At 39.7% G+C, this 24196-nt stretch overlaps 2 protein-coding genes across 10 annotated transcripts in view; both read left to right on the top strand.

The window, feature by feature from the left end:
• The first annotated feature begins 31 nt into the window (after positions 1-31).
• On the top strand, positions 32-8497 carry LOC124305218 (uncharacterized). Of its 4 annotated transcripts, XM_046764379.1 has the most exons (5): positions 32-88; positions 223-394; positions 5570-5872; positions 6156-6496; positions 7739-8497. In XM_046764379.1, the coding sequence occupies exons 2-5, from the start codon at positions 362-364 to the stop codon at positions 8121-8123; spliced, it is 1062 nt and encodes a 353-aa protein (XP_046620335.1). In that variant the 5' UTR covers positions 32-88; positions 223-361; the 3' UTR covers positions 8124-8497. The 4 variants fall into 4 exon arrangements, with proteins under 4 accessions (XP_046620335.1, XP_046620336.1, XP_046620333.1 ...); XM_046764380.1 differs by lacking the exons at positions 32-88; positions 223-394 and adding an exon at positions 4671-5043; XM_046764377.1 differs by lacking the exons at positions 32-88; positions 223-394 and adding an exon at positions 4671-5029.
• A 6828-nt stretch (positions 8498-15325) lies between these two features.
• The window catches only part of LOC124304837 (nephrin), a 196336-nt gene continuing 187465 nt past the window's right edge, over positions 15326-24196 (top strand). For all 6 annotated transcript variants that reach the window (XM_046763530.1, XM_046763528.1, XM_046763529.1 and 3 more), the window contains exon 1: positions 15326-16468. In XM_046763530.1, coding sequence (XP_046619486.1) covers positions 16396-16468 — 73 coding nt within the window. In that variant the 5' untranslated portion in view covers positions 15326-16395. The remainder of the gene's footprint in view (positions 16469-24196) is intronic.

Below are 24196 nucleotides of genomic sequence, written 5' to 3' on the forward strand. Positions count from 1 at the left end.
GATCTGTGGTGCGGCGATTACCTTAAATCCTTTCTTATTGACTTTTTCAACCAATCTATTCACGTTGCACACGGAGAGATCAAGAGTGGTAAATATTATAGTGGTATTAATTGAAGGCAACACTAGCTGTTGGCGGTAGTCAATATAGCGGCTTTCCATACCGACTGAGCAAGATTTATTGGCAAAAAGTGACGCAGCTACTTTACTCTTGCAATTTTGCAGAGTGGATGTTTAGGTGGAGCAGACTCGACGATTCTTTTTTCTACCTCGACTGCTACCTTACCGATCAATTACCGTCCTCCCATGGGGTCAAATTGGCTGGGCGGAAATACCGCTATCCGGTTGTCACGAACTAGCGGGGATGAAAAGTTGCAGCGCGGGCAACCCCGTCGTCGTAAGTCTTCTTCTCCCCCACACATTTCATTTTATCATCGTGATATGGGTAAATATATGCAATTTTACAGCTTAGATAAACTGGGATATCGCAGTATTTTTAATTCTGTAATTTAAGGTCTGTGAGGCGCTGGTAATCTAATTTATAAAAAATTTAAATCGAGTTTTCAAATAAAGCAAAAACGCAATTTGAACTAGTAGAGCCAAAATTCTGCAACTTATTTTAATTCGAGATCAGAAAATTTTCTCTTGTCTTTGGAATTTCGTTTTCAGTTATGTAAGGCTGGTCATTACTTGTTTTCGACCGTTAATTTCGAATACTGATTGTGAGCTTTATTGTCACTGACTAACGATAAGTTTACTTTTCTTACACTACGGATCAAATCGTCTGGGTTATTCAGGTCTTTCTATACCAACTCTAAACCTACTTGCCGAATACGTATCCTATATAACGCAATTTAGTGGGAATATAAAAATATTCAACATTCAGCTGACTTTTTATAAAATTCTTTTCAAACATGCAGCGTAAAGGAACATTTTTATCGGTAGACTTGTACTCAGCAGCGAAAAATCTGTACGTAACAATTATCAATCTAATTCACGACGGTGAAAATCAATAATTGGCGTAAAACTACAAATTCAGATGCAGCGTTGAAGCGCGGCTGAGGACAGCCGGAGAGTTTTAAAACTTGGACTAAAAGGTTGTATGTATGAAAAGAGATACGAGGAAGTTTGTCAGCCGCAGGCTATTGTAGCCCTGCAAATATTTGCAAAAATCCCCGTGTCAAATTCGTACGTTGTACACATATAACATATGTATCTATCTATACGCTGGTATAAGATAGACGTCAAAAAAATTGTCACGCAATGCACGCCTTGGGCGACAGTAACTCGATTTTGCTTTAGGACGCACGTATTGCTTCGGGCACCGAATCGCTGAACGAAGGTACGGGTGAATGACGCTTCGTGTCGGTCCCTTCACCGACACTCGCGGTATGAATCTCTGACGGAGTTACATGAATGGCTAGAGATATTCCGTAATGATTACGTACACGTCACGACGTGTCGGACAGAGTTGGATAAATTTATGCACTTTTTTTTGTCACATAGTTTATACTCTCGTTCTCACTCATTTTTCAAGCAAAAAATGAACAAGATCGAAGTCACGACGGGGAAGGAAATTGATAATCACGGTATAAAATATACGGTGTTATCGTGGGATTAGCTGTACACATAAATAAAGATTGAGTAAACAAATTCCTAATTACGTAGCCCCGGCTTTGGTGCGCATATTCCTGCTACGCGACTTCTCGAAATGTCAACAATCTCGCTGGAATAAATTGACTTTTATAAAACGAGTACGAGGAAGGAAATGGGGTAAAAAAAAATATAAATATACGTACGTATGTGTGTATGTATATAAACGTGAAATTGCGAGAGAAATTTTTTTGAAAAAATGAAAACCGTGCAAGATTGTAGAAGAAAAATCAAATCAAATCAGCGTATTATACACATTCGAGAGGGGGAGAAAAACGTTTCACAAGCTCGTGAATTTCTCGAGTGAAGAAGTTTTTCTTTTCCAACTCTTTCACGCCATATCCACGACTGTATCTTTCTATACACGTGGTACATACATATACAGCCTTATGCCGGAGTAATTAGTTTTTTAAGTTAGGTGTTTTTTTTTTTTTATTTGTTGTTTCAAATAATTAAGTATAAAATATAATGCCGTTGCGCAAACGATCCTGCATACACCGGATCAAGGAGAGCGTATATGCTACCATATGTCCACGTTTATTTATGCCCGTGCGATCTCTTCCCGTTCATTGTCAGCTACTTCAAATCTTACAGCAGGCTATACAAAGGTTTGTTTCAAGCACACAGTCCTTCCCACGACTCCGCGTATATAAGTTGGACCGCCACTGAACTCCCATAAAGCACACTTCTTCTCGAACGGTCTTTATTGAGCTGCATAGCTCTGTTGTCCCCATTTTTATTATTCAACTCTTACAAAACAAAGCACGACCAATGATTCGCTGATACACGTAGGTATGTGTGATAGATACATCGTGACGACTGCGTGATTCGTTGATACGCAAAAATTTCAAAATCATTTCACAGTATTAAATTTACGAGGGTCTACTTTACATTTCTTTTTTTTGTCATTAATGGACCAGGTGACACTGCATAGAAAAACGAGTCTTCCTTTCGCTGAAATCATAAAAATTTTGCAATCAAATTTGATATTTATAATTTTACAATCTTGTAGTATAATACCTTACTTGAAATATATTATTACATATTTCGAAACTGGCTACGCTGTAGCGTTCGATGAGATGGAACTGATTGCGAATGAAAAAATACGACGAATCGACCGAAACTTTGTACCATTACGTGCGATTTTTCTTTTCAGCGTTAAGCTGATTTGAGGATCAAAAATGTGGAAAATCCTTGTGCGGGGATTTATGACGCTGAAGAGGGATTAATTCCTCGTTCACAATTTACGTCAATTCGTTTCGCAAAACCAATTGCGTCCTAGCGAGATACGTGGTAAATACAAAACGTACGGTGTTTTGCGGAATCGAAAGCTTGTTTTAGCAAACAAAAAAAAAAAAAAAGATAAAAAAAAGGAAAAAACAGAAAGATACTCGAAATGGAAAGTAGAATTATAATAAAAAATGAAGAAAAATATTCGAATCAATGAATAAGATCAGCAGAAATTCATTGACAAATTAACAGATTTGACTGGTCTTTTGCTAATGTTATTGTGAAAACTTTGTAGCCGTAAAATTAAGACTCTTTTCACTCTCGGCTCTCGCGCGAAGAAATATCATCCGTTCAACCTATAAATACCGTAATTTATGCATGAGAAATATTCGTGGTTGCACTGTTATAAGCCAAGCCGAGAATGAACAAGTAGCGGGGCAGGTGGTGTCGGATTTAATTATTGACCGTTTCCTCAGAAACCGCCCCAAACCCTAGCTCGAAACTCTAAGCTTGAATCTCAAGATCTCCTTTGACACTGTAGCGAAACCAGATTTCTCGTTTTAAATCTCGACTCGTTTCGCATTCCGCCTCCCCCAACCCGCTTTTCACCTTTTCGTGTACGTCTGTACAGGGTAAGTCTTCCTTTTCACCTCCCATCCAGTATACATACCAACCAACCCACTTCCATTTTGTATCTCTCCTTTTATTCGCCGTCCCAGCCACTTTTAAACTTTGACCGACAATCACTGAGACTAAAATCGTACGCTTGAAACGCGAAATGTTTGGGTTTTCTTCTATTTTTTTATTTTTACGTCGTTTAATTTACAACGTCTAACAAGTTCCACGTTTAAATTTCACCCTCGGGGAAGCCGGAGAGATAAAATGCTCAACTGTATTTGTTGAGAAAAAAAGTAAATTAACTTTCAAAAAGTTTTGAGACACCGGTATATACAATAAGTTGACTTTGACAGACAAGGAAGATATAGATTTAGTCGGGAACGGGTTGTAATTATTTTTAAAACACTCAATTTCCTTCATCAAGCAAAAAAAAAAAAAACTCGGCAGCATGATAATGAACAAAGGCTCAGGCTTATTGTTAGTGAAACTCATTCCAACCTGTGGATCTAGAGGAACTGATCGTACACGCAGAAAAATGGAGCAGTTGACAAGATATTTCGTAAAATATACTCACAATCAGACGTGAAAAAATTCTAAGATGCTGATGATTAGCCTGATTTTAGTTATAGCGTCCATAAAATATTTTTCTGCAAAGATGTACGAATTTCGGTAAAAAAAATACGAAAATGTGCGTACGGAAAAAATCACTTTTCTCACGATCAATTTAATATGCACAAAACATTTGCATGAAATTTTCCCGATTATATATACGCATATTTATTTAACAGCCCGTGCAGATTTCCGCTCGTTCTGCTCTTACGCGTTTATCCTTGGATAATACAATTAAGAATATAAGTCGAGCGTGAAGTGGTGGGAGTCAAGCGGTTATATCGCAATTGGTACAGGTATTACATCTGGGATACGGAGAAATTATTCACTTCACATGATGCGATACTCGTGTGTATAATAACTTGTTGTGAAATTAACCGGCATAATACACACAGCGCAAGTTACTCGGTCTGTGAGGCGCCTCTGCAGCCCTCCTCTATTCTCACGTGCTCGAAATATTCCCGCGATGCTAAAAATGGCGCGGGCGGGAGAAGATCCTGCTCTTTCACAGGTGTATAAAAACTCGGCACATTGCCATCCTCGTTGTATACTCGCGGCTCTCCGACAGAGTTTGCGTTTATCACTTAGGTGCCTTATACCTCGCATGTATTGTGATCGTCACCCGACAATCTTTCGTTCTTTATATCCGTCAAAATTCTCTATTTTTTCGATACAGTGTTCGGAAATGATGCAGGAAAAATTCGCACCGTATAAATTTGAACGTCGATAAAGAAAACCTAGTTTCTGATTAACCGAGTTTTGCAACTGTGTTTCTGTTTCGCAAGTACCGTGTGTTACATGTGTTTAGTGAATGTTGTACACTACCGATTCTCTCCGCACTCATTTGACATAATCAAGTTAAAATATTTATCAGGTCAACCTCGCCATGTCGAGCTCTTTCGCGAAGTTTCATCCGATTTTTGTACGATCTGACAGGTCTTCTATATAAATTTTAGCTAGCGATATTTCACTTTATCACGATATTGTGCAATTTGTAATACGTATAACCCTGATTTTTGTTCTTCGATCTCTGCAGTTACATTATTATGTTGATAATTCAAAAATAGTAATTTATAATTGAAACAGGACATAGACAGGGCTGGTTCTGGATACAGATTCCATCACCGACACTTCACTTTCATTTAGCCAAGACACAAACCTTTTTCTAGAATGTTGGTGCGAACCAGTTTTGCGTAGATTTACCGTGCCAGTTCTGTTACATACAGATTCCGTTACCGACACTTCACTTACAATTAGCCAAGATGCAAACCTTTTTCTAGAATTTTCGTGTAAAGTGTCGGTGACGGAATCTGTATGCAGAACCGATACGGTATATTTACTCGAAACTGCTTCAGAGCATAAGCTTCTAGGAAAAAGAAAGAGAAGAAAAGGAAAGTTAGACGTGTGGGCGATTCATATTAGCGGCAGAGGTACAGAATTAAAGGGGAATTAATTGTTTCAGGGATTTCTAGGTCTGTTAGCATCAGTACTGGTTTGTCCCGGCGTTCATCCCATGGAATCAATCGTTCCGGAACGCGACCTGACGCCGAGGAATTTTAACCCGCACCCCTACGTGTCGGCAGCGATGGGAACGGCCATTCTCTCTAATTTCGATCACCCTTACGCGGCTGTCGCGTCAAAGCGTTCAGGACACGTTCGAAACCGTTCGAAAACTCGGGACAGCGACCGTGTCGCTTCGATTACCAGTCTAGCCAATTTCGCTCGTGATTTCCTCGGGCTTATCAATGGGAAAAAACGGCAACCGGTAATTAATGGCATTTACAATTTGTACAAATTTCCTATTCCACTAATTTCAACGTAGAGGTAAATAAAAAATTAGAGACCTACCGATGATGAGTAAATATGTGCTTCATTTTCATTCAATATACTGATATAACTAATCATGAATGTTAGAATAAATTAAATTGTGAATATCGAAGGTAACGATTCGTCGAAATATTTCATATCGGTCACTTAATTGTAGAATTGAACGATGAATGTACGTGAGATTAGGTGTGATTCTAATCATTCTATTTCCGTTTCGTCAGGTTATTTCAGACTATCCGTACAATGGCGCCTTCAAGTTTCCGTTGGAGATAAACGAGCGGCACGTGGCCGAAAGTGTGGGTGGATACGGAATCATCGGGAGTGCCGTACAGGGTAATCAGAACGGAGGCGAAATTGGTGTGGAGAAACTCGCCATTGGATATTACAGAGATGAAGACGGAGATGGAACGAGGAGGAAACTGCCAACTGTCAAGGATGCCGGGCTATTCCTGCAGGGGAAGCTGCTTTTCGAGGAGAAGCTTAATTTCGCAAGCGTTCAACAATCTCCCTTTAACGAAGAATCCGCGGCCCTTCGGGATACAAACGACAACCTTAGCCGAGGGTAATTAATAAGGAGACGTATACGCGGAGATCCTTTTGTTTAAAATTTATCGACGGCGTTTAATTTCGCGCGAGGCGGTTTGGTAACAGTACTAAGATACATATACCTGTACCATATATACCTTGTACACCGCGTTTCATTATGTCTCCGCGAAGAGCATAAAAGCGAAGATTATTCTAGTTAAACGCGGAGTCAGCTGGACGATCTAACCGTCTATTAAAAATTTAACATCGTTTTCGATCCGCTGTGTATTAGGGGGGAAAGGATAAAAAGACTCGGCACAGCGTTCTCGAGAATGAGGTAAGCGTCGGCCGGGTTCGATATATCGTTATACGAATGTCACTTTCAAAAATAACTATATACCTATACAGCGTCGTAAGGAAAAGCCGAGGGGATGATATCGGAGGGAACATGAGTGAGAGGCTTACGGAAAACCCGGGGAGAATATGAATTGGTAAATGCAATGTGGGAATTGGTCGGGACAGTTTTTGGGGTGTCTGCAGAATAAACCCAGCCATTGCGTTACACCCCGCGATACCTCGAACCGACACAGACGGAAATAGGGTAATACTAAAACTGTATTCACGCGGATCGGAAGATCCTCCCAAGAAGACGGTTGCAGATTTATAAAAGAAACTAAAAGCTCCTTGTGCCAAAACTGTTAAGCGTAGTAATTATATGCTCTCGTGGAATTTTTTCTAGAGCTTGTTGTGACCTTGACAACTCTTGAACATAACTTTCCCCTATCTGTCAAGGTTCAGTCAGCGTTCGTATAAGTGTGTCGTCCCGTTCAGACTTGTCTTACAAATATCGATACATCTTCAAGATTCTTGATTCGGTTGTAACGAAATAAAGCCTAAAATCTGGCCTGACGTTGTAGCATTCACAGAAAAAAAAAAAGAAAAAGTGAATATCAGTTTGGTGGTTCTGGCGTTATGAGGAAACATACGTAGAGACAGACGGAGAGACGTTTAGTTTTATATGCATAGGTATGTAGAGATAAAGAAGACGATCGCTGTCTGCCGTTATTCTTTCCTGTCGTTTTATTCATCTGTAATACTCATTTCTCTGGGTAGCAGTTTTTTTTCATACTTACAGTCGGTATAAGATAACCTCTTCAAAAATTTTCATTGCCAATACAGAGAATATTCGATTGGTATATTATCCGAATAAAACAGAAGAGAAAAAGGGGCGCGAGGAAAAGAGGAAAAAAAGACAATATCTTTTCTCGTTTCGTTCTAGATTGTACGTGACAAGTGACGAAGAGGATCACTTCCAGCCGGGTGCACCGCGGGCTTCGTCCGATACGTCCGACGTCTCCGATTTAAGGCTCGTTTCATTGACGAGGTACGACGTCGTCAACCCGACGTGCTGCAGCGGCAGCCGCCAAGTTTCTCTGACGGGTTACCTCGGCCACGAAGGCTGGTCGGTTGATCAGCTCCAGCCTCTTTACGGAATCAACACTCAACCTCGGCCGGATTATTTCCTTACCTCGGATCCAGATTATCGGCATCATTCACATCGCTTCGACGAAAATCAACTTTTTCTTACCGCTGTACCCAGTCCGCGTTATTCCTCGTATATTCCCTTTCATACTCCGTCACGTGGTAATAATCGAGTGATGTGATTTGTGTAGATTCACCGCGTGATAAATATTGTCCAATTTTGAAGTGGAAAATGTTGACGGAAATTGGATATACTTATAATAAGTATATCCTAGCTGTCGAATAAAATTTCATTGGAATTCTTATTCCTCGTATAATATGCAACGGAGGATTGAAATTGAACTCGGATCAAGGATCACGTTGGAATCGTACGTTCAGTCAAGTATTTCCTTTAAACACAGCGATTTATGAATTTCTATGTACAAACGATACCCAATTTCCAATACTGATCAGTGATATGTAGCTTTACAATATGAACTCGAGTATTCCTGTACAGAGACTACCAGTTAACTCACAAGTTATGCCGATCCTCTCGATTAAACATGTCGTAACATTATAGATCAGCTTTGTTTTTGTCTCGCTCGAACCGCGGGTTCTCCACAAATTGTAACTAAAGTATGAAATAACTGGTATACGAGTATACCGGTTTATTCGCAATTTGAAAATTAGGAGATAACTTTCACGCTGCGAGGTAGTCAAACTCGACGTTTTCAGCAAACTCTATTACGCCGCGTTATACGTACGTACAAGGGTGAATGTGCAGGGAGCACGAGTATGCGGAAAGAGAATGAGCGAGGGATGAGGATGAGGGCGAGAGTGCGAGGTGGTGGGTCGACTGTTCAACTCGAACCGTATTTAATCCACATATTTCGAAATAATTAATATGATGAAAGTTTCGAGGATGGTGGAACCGCCTGCAGCTCCGCACGGTTCCTATCTGCCTACCAACCTGTCCTCCTTACGCTCCAGCTATGTGTTGATTATGAAATATTCATAAGGTTGCCCTGGGGTGCAGTAATACGGCTCGAATGATCCGTTTAATTCAGGGGTAAACGCGGTTCAGTGTCCGACCCGCACTGTCTTGGCTCACTTATTCGTGTTACATACAAGTTGGACTCCGATATGCGCTCCCAAGTCCATTAGGACTATAGGCATGATCATGATTTTTCAAACGTTATTAGGTATAATGAGCCTGGAGTTTCGAAGCAGCCGCGTCGCGGGTCCATTGGCTGGAGTCTTGTGACGTCACCGAGTTACGGCGGGAAATATTGTGCGAATATATTTCAACCTGCGGCTCCTTTATATTCGAGGGTAAAATCGGCGAGGGTGGGATTTTTTATCCGCAATCGGTAACCCGAGACCTGAATATCGCGAAAAAAAAACGAAAGAATGAAGAAAAAAAAAAGGGAAAATAAAGAAAACTAAGAAGGTGAAGAAAAATGGGAAAATTTTTTTCCCCCGCAATGCAGGCAACGACCCAGTTTCATCCGCCAATGCCGCCCGCTTTTCGTCACCCTAACCGGTATATATAATAGCCGAAGCTTAGAGGACCTCACGATAAAGAGTGATCCGTCAGTCCCTAACTGCAGCGATCAGGTTCTGCCACGGCATGGCACCTGTCCCACTCGGGGTTAATTAATCGAGTCCGACGCCGTCACGGCTGGAGGGAGAGAAAGAGGGAGAGGGATAGAGAGAGTGAGAGAGAGAGAGAGAGAAAGGGAGAGGTGATACTGAGGACGTTTGACGCGGTGTGGTTAAATTGCGTTTACATCACGAGGTGCATCCCCGTTCTGCGTGTATCTATAATGCACGTACATACGCACGGCACGTTTGTAACAGGGTTCGAATTTTGTTATCGCGGCAACGTGCGCTTCTAACCTGAATTACGAATAATTGGATACGCTCTGTACACCCGCGGATGGCGCCGGTGCCTAATTTCAGGTTACCCGACTCTCACGGAATACCTGTAACGTCCATCTTGTTTTATACGTTCGAATGGTTCGAATTCAGCATTCGATTATCCCCGTTTAACACCGGACACGCTGACAGTGAGTTGTAGCTATTACGGGAAATTTTTTTCATCGGACTCCGGAGCACGCCGTCGATACACACGGCTGTGTGTTGCAGAGGTTTTTTCAACTCTTTTTTTTTCTCTCTTTCCGCCCAACCTGATACACAACTTTTTCATCCGCCTCGTACAGGAAAAATCGAATAATATTTTCTCTTAACAGTTTATCGAAGCGAAGTCAGAATAAGCAACAGCGAGTATACAAATGGGGTGAGATAGAGGAGACCGGGGCAAAGTAATCGCCTGTAAACATCTGCAGCATCTTGATTAAATGAAATGGTTTTACAACCATTTTTCACAACGTGTTTTTATCCAGTTTAGAATAAATTACGATCCGAGTGATACTGATTTATATTTCAATACCGCTTATGTAATGGCAATAGACTTTTCAAAAAGCTTTATCACTGTAACCTGATCTTCTTTTGTATTTTTTGCAAATTCAATTAGTGCAATCTACGGCGTGAAATCTTTAGGAGAATTTCTCGCGTACCGTAATCGTTTCTTTTTTTCTGGTATTCTGATCTCTCTTTATTTTTTTTTGCAATCAACGGTTTTTAGTTCAACGCAAGGAGCAGGTCGATAATTTCAATGGAAAGATATAGAAGATTCTACACCTGCGAGGGAAGTTGTGGCGTTCAATTCGTGTTCCTCGTATTTTAAAGCGAGTTATATCGCGAAGGTTGTCGAAAAAATTCTGTGCGCGTGCGTGTGTGTGTGTATCGGGACAGAGTAGTCGAGATATCGGATACCGATAATTAAGTTCACACTCTATACGCCGGAAGTCAATTCCTGCACGTGGTATATACGTAGAAAGTTAGATGTATAAATGGAATTCTTCTCCTTCCTCATCTTCCCCTTGCTCTTTTAATTCTCGGAAAAGTTTTATAGCGTGAAGTATATCGAAATAGTTAACAGACAGTCTCAATAAAGCTGCAGCACTTAAGTAGCTGCATTGCAGGATCGCGTATCACCCGAGTATCGAGAATTCGTGGCAATTTTTAAAATCACAATATCATATTACCAACGAGCTACTACTAACTACAATAGTTACCACTATTTCCATTTTCTCTGCGCTTACTTCATCGTCTTAACAGTGTCACTAACAAGGTACAAGTTGCGTCAAAGTATAATTTATATACATGGTATACACTTTAATTTCGTTCAGGGGTATAATAAAGTAAGCAAAGGATCGTAGGAGGGCGGAAATAGGTACATTAAACAGAAAACTTTATATCTTATTTTCATGTTTTGTAATATTTCTATTTCGTATCATAAATATCGTGTGCGTTTCACGGTGCACGTGAGATTTGTGGCTATATGCATAGCTATACATATAAATTCCATTTTAGGTAAGTTATACTTTTCTTTACTATTGTTATCGAACCGATAGGTTTTGGCAGACGTCTGCTCCGGTTCACGATGACGACCAACTGTTTTATCAGGGCAAGTGGAAAATGTGTCCAATACCCCAATACCTACTTTCCTACGACGCTTATAGAGCGGCAGCTGCAGGAGCTCAAACTCGGCTGGAGCGAGGCGAAACCCCACCGAAGTGGAGAACAACTCGAAGCTGTGAAAGAAGAACAAAAATAAAACGGGATCACAGTCATAACAATCTGTATTACAATTTTCACTTATTACATGTATCTTGTAGTGAAAAAAGGGAGAAAATCGTTGTGCAAGTATTTTTGTAATTGAAATTTACATTAAAATTTGCAGATTATTATCGAAGCCGTAATAAAGCTGCGGCGTTTTCAGTCTTCAGATAAACATATACTGGTGCACTTATTGGGATTTTCACTTTGCAGTGCGTTATCTGGCGAAAAAAAAAAGAAAATAACGAAACACGGCTGATAGCTGACCGTTGACCGTGTTTTTTCACGTGCGGATGGTTGAACAGGTATATTATTGATTACGTTTCATTAATGTATATGACTTGAGTATAATTTTAAACGACAAAAATTACGATTTGTCTCCATTGAAATTAAAAACTTAGGTTACGTGGTGAAAAAATGGCGCTGACAACCAGGCTCTGACGTCATGAGGACATTTTCCAATAAAACCAAGCAAAACACTGGAGAGGGACAAAATTGCTTTATTAAATAAACACCAGATTGAGACATGGGGATGAAGAAATATATGTGGAAAACTTTGAAGGGTGCACGCAGAAGTGCGACTACAGAGTTGCGTATGTATATGTGTGTTTGCATACGTGAATTTTTTAAACCTTGCTCGTTGAAAATTCTCATGGACTCTTTTTCCCCGCACTTATCAACCTGCTCTGTATCATATACGTAAACATATATTTCTGGAACATTTCCCCCAACTCCGAACAGGCGACATGTGCATACCGGTGTGTGTGTGTGTATACACCACACATGTAAATATATACGTGGTATTTTACTCTCGGGAGGGCGATACGACAGACGTTAACCTTAGACCTCCATTTCTCTTTCTCTCTCTCTCTCTCTCTCTCACACTTAGCTTGTGTACAGTGATGCCCTTTTTCCGTAGCACACGTGACGTACAGACGGCGTTAGACTTGTGTGCTACAGCTTATACACGTGCTGTTCGCACAAGTATGAAAAGAAAAACTGCACTAGTATTTTAAGCTCGCAATCATCTGGGAAGCATTCTTCGTTGTATCGCGATATCGGAGTAAAAAAAAAAAAAAATTCTAAACGATTTTCAAGCAATCCGATGCATTTGTAGATGCTCAGACAATTCGATGAAACGATATTCGTTGGCTTGGAGAATGTAAGTTTCTCGCATGCCGGGATTTGGTTATCGTAAAGGTATAAATTCTTTGGAATGAATTTGAAATCGACGCGATCGATCGGTGTATCATGTATATGGTGCAGTAAGTGGCCTAAAGATGGGACGAGACGCATTCACTCCGGCAAGTATATGCGGGGTATAAGAAACTCCGATCCTTCTATACCTGGTGTACAGGTATGCGTATTCACATGCATGTAAGAGTAAATGTGTATCTATCTAGTTCCATTCGTGAGTTATAATACATACCTATAAGTTATCCATTTGAAAGCCGTCCTAGTATACCAACTTTTTTTTAGTTCGTTTCTTTCGTTTTTTATCCAGCCCACTTTGTACCTTATACATCAAACACCGACGTCAGCATCGCCAGCAGCTGTAATTCTCAAATGTACATTCGTAGGAGGTAGAAAAGGAGAGAGAGAGATACTTTTACTACGTATAGGACTTATAGATGATCTGTAAGGCGTGCATAATATACACAGAGGAGACAGAAAAGTAGTGCATGCGATACATCGTGGTACCAGAGTAAGTTGGAAAGAATATCGAGGAAATAAAACTAAAGAGGGTGGTTGGTAGAAACTACGGAGATCAGGCCGGAGGCGTGATCTAGGTCCGACAAATAGTATACTAATTACTTACATTAAATAACATACCGTACACAAGGGCATGGTGTGAATGCATGGGGTATACATACGTATAGGACGTACAATCAGGTAAAAAATGTGTCGAAACAGGAACGTGACAAAACAGAGGTTCTAACGTGCAACCAAGTGAAACTTGATTCAAAAAAATCTCTGTGATTTATAAAGGAAATATTCTGAAACACCTCGTCGTTATGATCGTCAAAGATTTTGCATTGTTTTGTTATTTATCGCCAAAAAAATCGTACATACCTGTATATCCGATTTTAATGAATAATAGTTTATTTTATGGTCAGAACTTCTTACAAATTGTTTGACAATAAGACAGATTTATTTTAGATCTCGTCAATAGATACGAACAATCGCAAATGTATGTATGTATAATCGACATAATTTAAAGATGAAAAATGTATGATTCGGTAAGAAAGACATTCAATTGTCATCCGCAAGCCTCTGACTCTGACGATATGAATTGGAATATTTCATTTACGAATAGAATCAGACGAGAACGAACCCTATAAATTTTAAGTTGAAAAAATGACAGAACAACGCGATTTCTCTGACGTTGTTGACATAACTGTAGTTGTTATTACAGTATCTGAAAATAGTCTCCCACCATGACACGGACTTTATCTTCAGTTACATGTAAGTAATTAAATAAGCTTAGTTTCATCGACACTCACCAATCCCCTGTTCGATCACATTTTCGTTACAATATTTATCCCAATAATCCCTAAACGTGAATAAAAATCAAGTCACAATCAGTCCGACAACATCGTTCAGGGTCTTTTGGTAGGCGCGCGTAGGGATCTCATCTCATCTCATCTCCCGAGAAGAGAAGTTTTGGCGCTCCCGAGCGGAGTGAAAGGGAGAGAGCGAACGAGCGAGGGAAAGAGAGAAAGAGAGAGAGAGTAGAGAGTCCGACGAGCGGGTTGCTCCCGGTTACTCCCGGAGCGCGAAGGCTCAAAGGGTAGGGAATCGTCGGGAGGCTGCGAGGGGCGGCGGTGGTGGGGCGGGGGAGGGGGGGGAGGCGCACGTCGCGCGCGCGCACGACCCTCTCGATAGCCTCCGTGAGAACTCGGCTGTTTCCGTCGATCTCTGCGGGGGCAAAGCCAGAGGCTCCGACTCTGGTATCCCCGGCTCCCTCTCGCCGCTCAGGGCACCGGGTTACTCCTCTCCGAGAGGTCCGAGCGAACGCGCGTAAACGGCGCGAGTGTACCGAGAACGAAACGGCGTCCGTCGTCATCTCGCGGGTATAGTAGAAAAAAAAAAAAAAAGTGCGGTGTGAAGTACGCCGAGAGTCGGAGAGCGACTGAAAACATACAGAGGGGCTCACAGGTGAACCGGTGAACGTGCTTCGGTTAAATGCGAGAAATTCGTCGAACCAAGAAATCGCAGCGCGTTGATTTGTGTGTCTTTGTTGTTGTTCTTGTTGTTGTTGTTATCGTTGCCGCTGCTGCTGCTGCTGTTGTTGTTGTTGTTATTGTGTTTGCCGCGAGGCCGGAGACACGACTCACGGGAAAGATTGAGCCGGTCTAGATCAGTTCTAGATGTCGGCCGATACCGGCGCCGGTTCTTCAACGTTCGGTGGTTTCTCGATTTGTTTTCCCTCCTCCGTAAAGAGTTAATGACAACAGCGATAAACTGCTGCTGCTATGCGCAGGGATGAACGGTCGGTGTCTTCGTCTCTCCGAACTCAAGATACCACGGAATAAACAACTCGTGTTTGGGGTTACGGTCTCGCGTCTTTGCCGCGTTGTTGTTTTGTTTAATCGAGGCGAGACCGAGTGCGGACCGGCGCCAACTTCAAGTGCAAGCTGACTGTTACGATATCTCGAGTGTCGACGTTCGTTTGTTTATTTTCTTGCCGAGGCTGCATTCGCCTCTCGCGTTTTTATTTTTTATTTTTTTTTATACCACGATTCTTCCCTCGGGCGTAAACTCTCCCGCGAATTCGTCGTCAGGAGTTTGCGAACGGATGCGCGGCGCGTTGTTACATGTGTACACAACAATTTACCGGAGTAACGCACGTGCGTCTGGGATTAAACCGGCGGCAGTGGTTGTTTTGGTAGCTGGCCAACAGGATGAACCACCTCTAACAGCTCGACGTCTAATCCGTGATTCATAATTCCGAGATTAAATCGAGCATCGAAATTACAGCCTAGGAAGAAATGATATCGATAGAAGAAAAATTCGTGCCAATAGTGAAGGTATTATTGCCTATCTTACGTAACTCGTGATTCGAGCAACGAAACAGAAATCATATCGTCCGATCGGTGCAAAATCGTGAACGATCATCTCCTGCGTGCAACGAGATATATCGAAGGATTGTGAGTGCGTTTATTTTTGATTTATCATCTCGCGGAGTTTTCGGTTTACCGCGGCTACGTTCAGACTGTAAATACTGTAACAAGTGAGTTAATAGAACCGTGTTGCGTGAATTTCGCCAGTTATTTAAAATTCTGCTGCAAACTTCACGACGCTCCAAACAAAAGACAAACAACCATAATGCCCTGCGTTCAATCATGTGCCAAATGTGTCGCGGTTAATTTTTGGGCTACCGGTAATAAATGCGAGGAGAGTCGATCGTCGGTTATATTCGTGTTACAGTGTTCCATCTATATCCCATCGTGAACGAATAGTTAAAGAAGGTGAATAAATTTTGGACAATAACGATACGACGATTGCTCCGGATCTGTTCTTGAACGAATCGGTTTTCAAAATCGAATAATTATAAATAAATTACGTACGTGTAACAGGTATTTAGTATCGTGTTTAATAACTGTGAATCATCGAAGAATAATTATTATACACCGTAAGCTGTACAGTTTTCTTTGTGGATATACAATCGTTTTTCTTTTTTCTACATTTAAACAACAAGTTCGTGATATTAAAAGTTGGAAACATAGTTCCTCCGTAAGTTTATAAACACAAGTTGTGCATATCGACTGATATTATCGAATCGCCGAAATGGATGCATCGATGGAAATGAAGTTCTTCCTTCCCCTACTCGTCGCTCTTTACGTGGCTGCTTTTGTGTCAGGTAAGAAAATAAAACGTTATCACAGAATATAAAACCAACCGTACGTACGATTCGTCGTGATAATTTTTCTCTTTTTTACTCATCTTTATCGACGTTGTACGAATTGCGAAACAAAGATAAATTTAAAGAAAAAAAAAAGAGAGAAAAAAAACACCGTACACCTGCGTCCAATTTATTAGGGCGTAATTGATAACGGCGTTACACGTATAACGATGCTGTGAATCGGCGACGAAACCTGCAGATTATTACGACACACGACAAGCACCCGCGCAAAATACGGAATACAATACCGTTCTATCCCCGGAGGAGTTTTGGCTCATTAATCAAGCAGCTATCATCCTCCTTGCTCGTTGATGTATTGCTAATAACAAATGATCGGCAGCTGCGGACAATTATCGAAAGTACATTATTTTCCCCCCACAGCTGGCTCTGTGTTGTATACCCAATAATCCCGGCGAAATTGGTACACGCTACAAGTGTACGGAATCTATAGCCAATTCCGTTCAACAAAGACGTCGTCGATTTTATAATTAATTTCAATCTTCGATTATGCGGTATATCAATGGTTATTCAAACGTCGTTCGATTCGAAAAACGAAAGAAGATGCGTCAGGATTTTCGCGTATAATATAATAATATATAAATAAATAAGAATGATTTCTTAGAATTGACTGACTATAAATTATAACAGCGACGTATCGTTCATTCTCTCCCATTGACGATTATTTATCCGCTGTAACACTTTTATTTGCACACGGCACCCACCATTCAAGATATCCACCTAATGATTCGGTTCCCAGAATAAACGAAGTTTCTTTTTCTCTCTCGCATCGGGAAACCGCCATCAGCGCAAACTTATTCTGTTATTGTAGTTTGCTCACGGTATATAGCCCGCAGAGATATTGAAGAAATATATTGCAGTTTGCCTTTGGTCGCATACACGTACATGTAGCGCATCCGGTTTATGCAATTTTGGGATTACATTTTGGTTTGCTCCTAGAATTATTTGCCGACAATTTCTATTCCTGTTTGTACAGAGAATAGAATTGTAGATATTATATAATATACATACATGTATGTACGCATGTATATTATATTGCAAGCACTTGCAGAAGTACGTTTACCTTATACGTACAAAGTGTATTTCACTTCCCAACGGTATTGAAACAATGATTCCGGAAATACGTTATGCTTTGCTATTGCTCGTCGATGACGGTGTAAAATAATATATTCACCCGCCGTTTTGTTCGAATGCGGAACAATTAATCCCGCGGTTTCTCGTTACGTTCGGAAAAACTTTCGCACCACCCTCGTGCAACTTGTTTGAAACTGAAAATAAACTTTCATCGGAATGCGAATCTATTTGATAATTTAGTCGTCGAGCTGAATCGTTTATTTTATCAAATTAAAATTTTTCCACCATCTTTATAGAGTATAATTATTAGGATGGTATTTATTTTGAACTTTTTCGAATTTTGACTCGGTCACTCTCCGGATTGATTCGTTTGCTTGAAACCAATTTATCGGCCGTCCTGATGCGATCTCGAAGAAATCCAAAGTAATTATTCGTATTCGTAGAAATTCGTAATGTATGTACGAAATGGGTGAAAAGTAAACCGATTGTTATACCCTCCCCGGCCTGCGACATCGGTCACGAGGACTTATAGACTCTTCCCCTGCAAGCTCTTTTTTGGTCACAGTTTACGCAAACACGTCGTTACAGTGTATATGTTACATATATGTGTGTGTATCGATCGATTGAGTGAGGCGAAAACGACAAGGATGACAATGACGAGGAGAAGGAGCAGCAGGAGGAGGAGGAGGAGCTCGGAATTCGTCGTACATGTAGGTGGTGGTTGTTTGCCGCGCGGGAATATCTACTACCCCCTGAGAAATGCTTTTATCAATAATAGATTCTCCCCGTGCGGAAAATGCTCTCTTGTTTTTCTATCATCGAAATCCATCTATCCACTGTCCTTAGTCTCTACCATTTTATCCAGAGAAAATCACCCTAGCTTCTCCTTTCCTCTCCTCTCTTCCTTCTATCCGCCACGCCTCCTCATATATATATATATATATACACATACACATAGTCTAGTCTCTCTTATTCCTCCTCATTTTTTTTGATTTTATTCTCCTCTTCGGAGCTGTACCGTGTTGCTGCAATCCCAGCGATCCTCATTTCTCTCCTTGTCTCTTTCCCCCTCAAGTTCTACCTCCGAATTATATAAATAATCCCGCATATTCGCCGAGGTATGGTGCATACACAATTTCCTTTCTTATATATGTATATGCTCGAGGTTTGATTGAATTTTTTTTTTTTTCTTTTTTTCCGTTTTGTTTCTTGTTTTTCCGCCACTTTTATGCTTACACCCCGCCGAAATTTCGTTAAAAATAGGAGAGAAAAAAGAGTGAAATTGGAAGTGTACGAATGAAATTGCTGATTTCTCACGTTAGTTACGCCATCCCTATTTCTATAGCATATAGTATGCATGTATCGTATACGTATACATATGGTAAAATAATTATAATTTCACATTAGTATAATATTCCATATGAAAATATTTATACTGTATAATAATTGATATTTTAGTTATTGTACGCTTTTTTCCCCTCCTCGTTTTTTCTTAATTTCATTGATGTAATATCATTTTTATCAGCACAGTTTCACCCGTTTTCTCCTCAAACATCTTTCGTTCCATTTTTCGTTTTTCACAAGCTTTTATCCTCTGCGTTTTTTTTTTTTTTTTATTTTTTTTATTTTTTTTCATCTTCTTTCATGTCGTTCGTTAATTAATTACGCGTTATCCGATTAACCATTAATTAGCCGTCTACCTACTATACAAACGACTCGCGGGGCTTTGGCGAGGCTCAAGAGCGCACGCGATTAAAGAGTGAAAGAGAGAGAGAGAGAGAGAGAGAGAGTGAGAAAGATTACACGCTCCGCGAAATCAACCCGGTAGACCAAATAACAACGGGGATAAAAGCAGCTCATCCGGAGGCTGGTGGGAGTGGCAAAACGTTAGCCGGCCAGTAAAGCCTCTCTCTTTCTCTCTCTTTCTCTCTCTCTGCCTTTCTCTCTCTCTCTCTCTCGCCTATCGGTCGCAGGAAGCGACTCGATACGTTTGAATGTATGTATGTACCCAGGATCGCGCATCTCTCTCCCACCGTTTGAATTTCGAATGAGATTGCTTCTGTCCAGCGTGATACGGACCGTTAAAAGACCTGCTGCTTACCGGAGAAGAGGGAGAAACAAAAAAGAATTACGGGGTTGAAATAGAAATAGAAGTAAAATCAGAATTGAAGATTAAATTCAACTTGATAGAGAGATTGCAATGCGTTGTTGTCGTCTATCTAGATTGTGTAAAATCGTTAGAATTCTGATTGGTTTTCTAATGCACCTTGACCGTCTATATTTTGACTTTTCTAGATTTCCAGGTTCAGTATTTTAAAATTCTTCTAAATTAGATCTTCGCGTTTTTGATAATTCGATATTCTGACCCTCGTGTGTTTTCAAATATTTCAATAGCGTAAGATTGCGCACTAGTTGATACTGTTTTTCCCGAGTGCGCAAAATTGAATTTTACGCACTCAAATGAGTACGAAAAACAATACATTTTCGCACACGTGCGAGAATTAAAACGGAATGGGCTACTTTTTGTAGAGTGTGCAGCAAAAGTCCCTCTTACATTGTCTGCGAAGCGTGCGCAAAAGTAACCAGAGTGTTGAAACAGTGTGCAAAAAGTAACTAGCGGGTATAAAAGTTGTTCACTTCTCACACGCTCGACATGCAATGAAAGAGGGACTTTTGACGCGCGTGTTGCAAAACTCGAATTTTGCGCACTGATTTTGGAAAATGTATATTATCGAATATATATGAGAATTCTTTGATAGTTTTTATTTTCTCCGCTCCGTCGCGTCACTCTCGATGTCTAGGTAATTGCGTATTTTCAAAACGCCTTGGAGACGTCGTTGCGCCTATGCTCGTCTCCTCGTCTTCTGTTGCACAAGCTTAAAGCGACTGCGAACTATTTACCATGAAATATACTCTATCCCTCTGCAATTAATATATATATATATATATATATATATATATATATATATCTGTCTCTCTCTCTATGTATATATACATATATAGTTGAAGAAGCCGCCACGAGGAAAGCAACTTGCGGCAGAGGGAAATATTATTATTTTGTTTCATCGTTGTAAACAGCCTTTGGCACTGCAATTATGCGAACAGCACAATTCTCCTTGGATCTTTTCGAGACGACAGGATGGGTATGCCATTATTATATACATAGCGATGTATAAATATATGTATATAACATATATACGGTATACAATACACACACCTAGCAGCATTTCCTCGGCGTTTTTTCTTCTCGTCCAGAGAACGTATATACTTACCTAGGCGAGGAAAAAGACAAAGCTCGGGTAGCAAACGAGGAAGGAAAATGGAGAAAAATGTGTATAAAAACGACGTCAACCTTTGCGAGCTCTTCAATCCTCCCCCGACTTCTCGTGCTCATTATTTCTCTACCTTTTCATCCCTCAAATTCCTTATACCTTCTTCTCTACTTACATTATGTATTATACCTATACGCTGTTGTATCTTCTCCTTCTTATTATACCTTTTTATTATACTTATGATCATTGAGAATTTTTCAAGTGTCAAATGGTTGCTTGGCTGACAATGAGAGTGTAAATTATTTTTCCGAAAATAAATTTAACGGATAAATCCAACTCGAAGAAGATGAAAAAATTATTTTTTTTTCACTTTATCACGTACACCATAAAGTATTGATGAAATTTTGTCAAAAAAAAAAAAAAAAATGCGAAAAACGTTTAGATCTCCACCAATGTATCGCGTACATAGGTATCTTTTTTTTTTTTTTTTATTAATATTCGGCAACTTTCTTGCTTGCGGCATGCATTATGTACACAAGTAATATTCTCAAGTGTAGCGTATATAACCTAAAGAATAAATAATGAATGTGTAAGCGAACAAACTGCCGAGGTGGAAAATGTTTTATTATTTAACGCAGCATTTGCAAAAAAAGTAACAAAAATTTACGAGATATGGAAATACTGTGGACATTTTTTCGGGCTTCACGCGCTTCCGTTCCCTTCCATTTTTTGTCTCTCTCTCTCTCTCGCTCTCGCTCTCTTTCTTTCTCTCTCCGTATCTCACAGACTTTTCGGTAGAGGACTTCAGCAGCGAACGTGAAAGTGCAGCAGCATCAGCAGCGCGGAAATCCGTCGTATCCTCTCCTCATTTGGTTCGTCCTGCTGCTGCTGCTGCATGTCTGCAAGGCGATCTTGCATAAAAGCAGTGGTTCCATCAACAACGGATATTGGTGAAACCTGATGCATGCCAACGCTTTGGCTCTACGCACTGGGATATCACTTTACTCTAGGGAGATTGTCCTACTATTAAACACATGCATCGCACACAGGTATTACACATGCTTTGAATGCACGAATACATTCTTTTACCCCCCTTTTTATCTTCTAGTCCAATAAACCAAGGCCCGACGAATCTCGGATATTTAGAAGCGGTGGTGAAATTGATTTTTAACTTAGTTCCGTACTCAAAGAATTTGCTATACGCAAATTTGCGGGGTCAAAAATCCCCGGGATATTTAAAAAAACAGACGGATATTTTCGTCTTTCACGATTATCTCGGCAATGGTAAAGAATTTTGGAAAAATTTTCTGACAAAAGTTGTAGAGATAAAAATTTCGCGTCGAGATATACCCTAAAAAAATTATTTTCGTCCAGTATTTACTTAGTGACAACGAATTCTTTGATTTTTCGAAATTCCTTACCGTTATCGGAATAATCGCGAAAAACTAGAATTATATCGTCCGTACATTAATTTTCACTATTTCCCGGGAATTTTTGATACTGTAAATTTGCGTATATTATTCTTGGGTTTAAAATTAAGATAAAAAATCAAATTTGCAACCACTTACAAAATCAATTAGAGGTTCGTGCCTTGTGTGTATTGGACTATTTGAACTAAAAAAAAAAAAATTACCCTCACGAGGCTTTGTGTATTACAATATTAAATAATATACTGTAAATAATGTCTGTAATGAATCCTTAATCATCATTTTACTTGTATATTTGATATATGAGAGGAAGATATCGAAGTAATTTCCGGGATGAAACTAGACGAGAATTTTACATCGGATTTGTCTTTTTTTTTTTTCTCTCTCTGAGGTGGGGAGGTTCAATTTTCTTTATCGTATAACAAACTCGCTGCTGCTGCTGCTGCTGCTGCTCTAAGTAATTGAACTTTTTTTTGATTCTTAGACCTTTCATATTTCCGCGCTTGGTGTATCAGGTATACTACATAATAGAGTTCATACCATGACTTATATTTACAACTAGCAACCCGTCGCGGTGTTTCAACCGCTAATATTTTCAAATGCTTCTTGTGGCAAAACTGTTACACACAGCCATATTATATTGCGAAATTTTTTGCACAGTTCGTCGAATCGTTGGAAATTTTTGAACCCAAACTTTTTCTACATGTTTGAGTTTAGTTAGCGTTCGCACAAGTGTTGTCACTGTAACAAATTTCTGCAATTGTCCCAATTCTGAAACAGCACCTTGAATATTTTCAGATTTTTTTTATTCAATTGCTCAATTATTTACAAATATTTAATGTGATTTCGACAAAAAAAACTTTTAGAGTAAAAATGTAGAAGGATTCTAAAATGGAAGGATTACAATGGCCAATTTTTAAAAATTCGTAAACACGTCTTATAGATCATTCAAAATACTGAATTTCGAAGCATGGAAGAGACAGAATGTAGAAAGACAAAGTATAAAAATCCAAAACAGAATCGTCAAATTTTGGTCTATTGTAAAATTCCATCTGAGGATTCTGCGTTTTGGAATTTTACACTTAAGCCTTCTACTTTTTCATAACTCGTCTCTACGTTTTTGATCAAAAAAAAAAACGTTCTTAAAATAGATTTTCACGTCTTTAAAAAATCGATATTGTGACCCATCTATTTTCCAACCTTCCAATATTGTTACCCTTAATCCCGTACATGTCTGTATTTGTAAAAGTTCATAGACCGTAAATTTTCTTTTTTTTTTTTCATCTTCAAGATATATTTTTTAATCCCTGTATCATCATTCCCGTTATAATATTACTTATATACATAAACATTTTTAGGCATTAAAAGTTTGTCTTACAAATAGTATATAATTACATCTTTTCGCTATCCGGTAACAACAACGCGATTGTTATACTATTTTTATCTCGTTGTCGTCGGTCGATCTATAACCTTATTATATAACTACTTACAATTAGTAACCAAACCCGAGGATGCTGATTGTGAAATACGCTGCACGGTTAAAGACTGGCTCAAACATCGTTATTAAAAGAAGTAAATATAAGAAATAAATAAAAATTGAAATCTATATCAGTCGTCTCTAGATTACCGAGAGCAATTACATTTCCAATTGCTTATCTTTCATCGGCGTATAATATTAGAGCGTGTGTCTAACGGGTTCGTTTACATCATACCCCCTGGACACAAATTACAGTTCAACCGTTACCGAGCTAAGAAAACTAACAATAAATAAAGAAAGGAAGAAAGAGAAAGAGAGAGGGAGTGTACAGGTTTTTTTATTTTTTTATTGCAGTCTCTAACTTCCCGTTTCTCTGTTTTCAGAGAAAAGAGGAAGAGTTATTGTAATCACCCCGAAA

Source organism: Neodiprion virginianus, chromosome 5 (genome assembly GCF_021901495.1).
Source record: "Neodiprion virginianus isolate iyNeoVirg1 chromosome 5, iyNeoVirg1.1, whole genome shotgun sequence".
Classification (NCBI taxonomy): domain Eukaryota; kingdom Metazoa; phylum Arthropoda; class Insecta; order Hymenoptera; family Diprionidae; genus Neodiprion; species Neodiprion virginianus.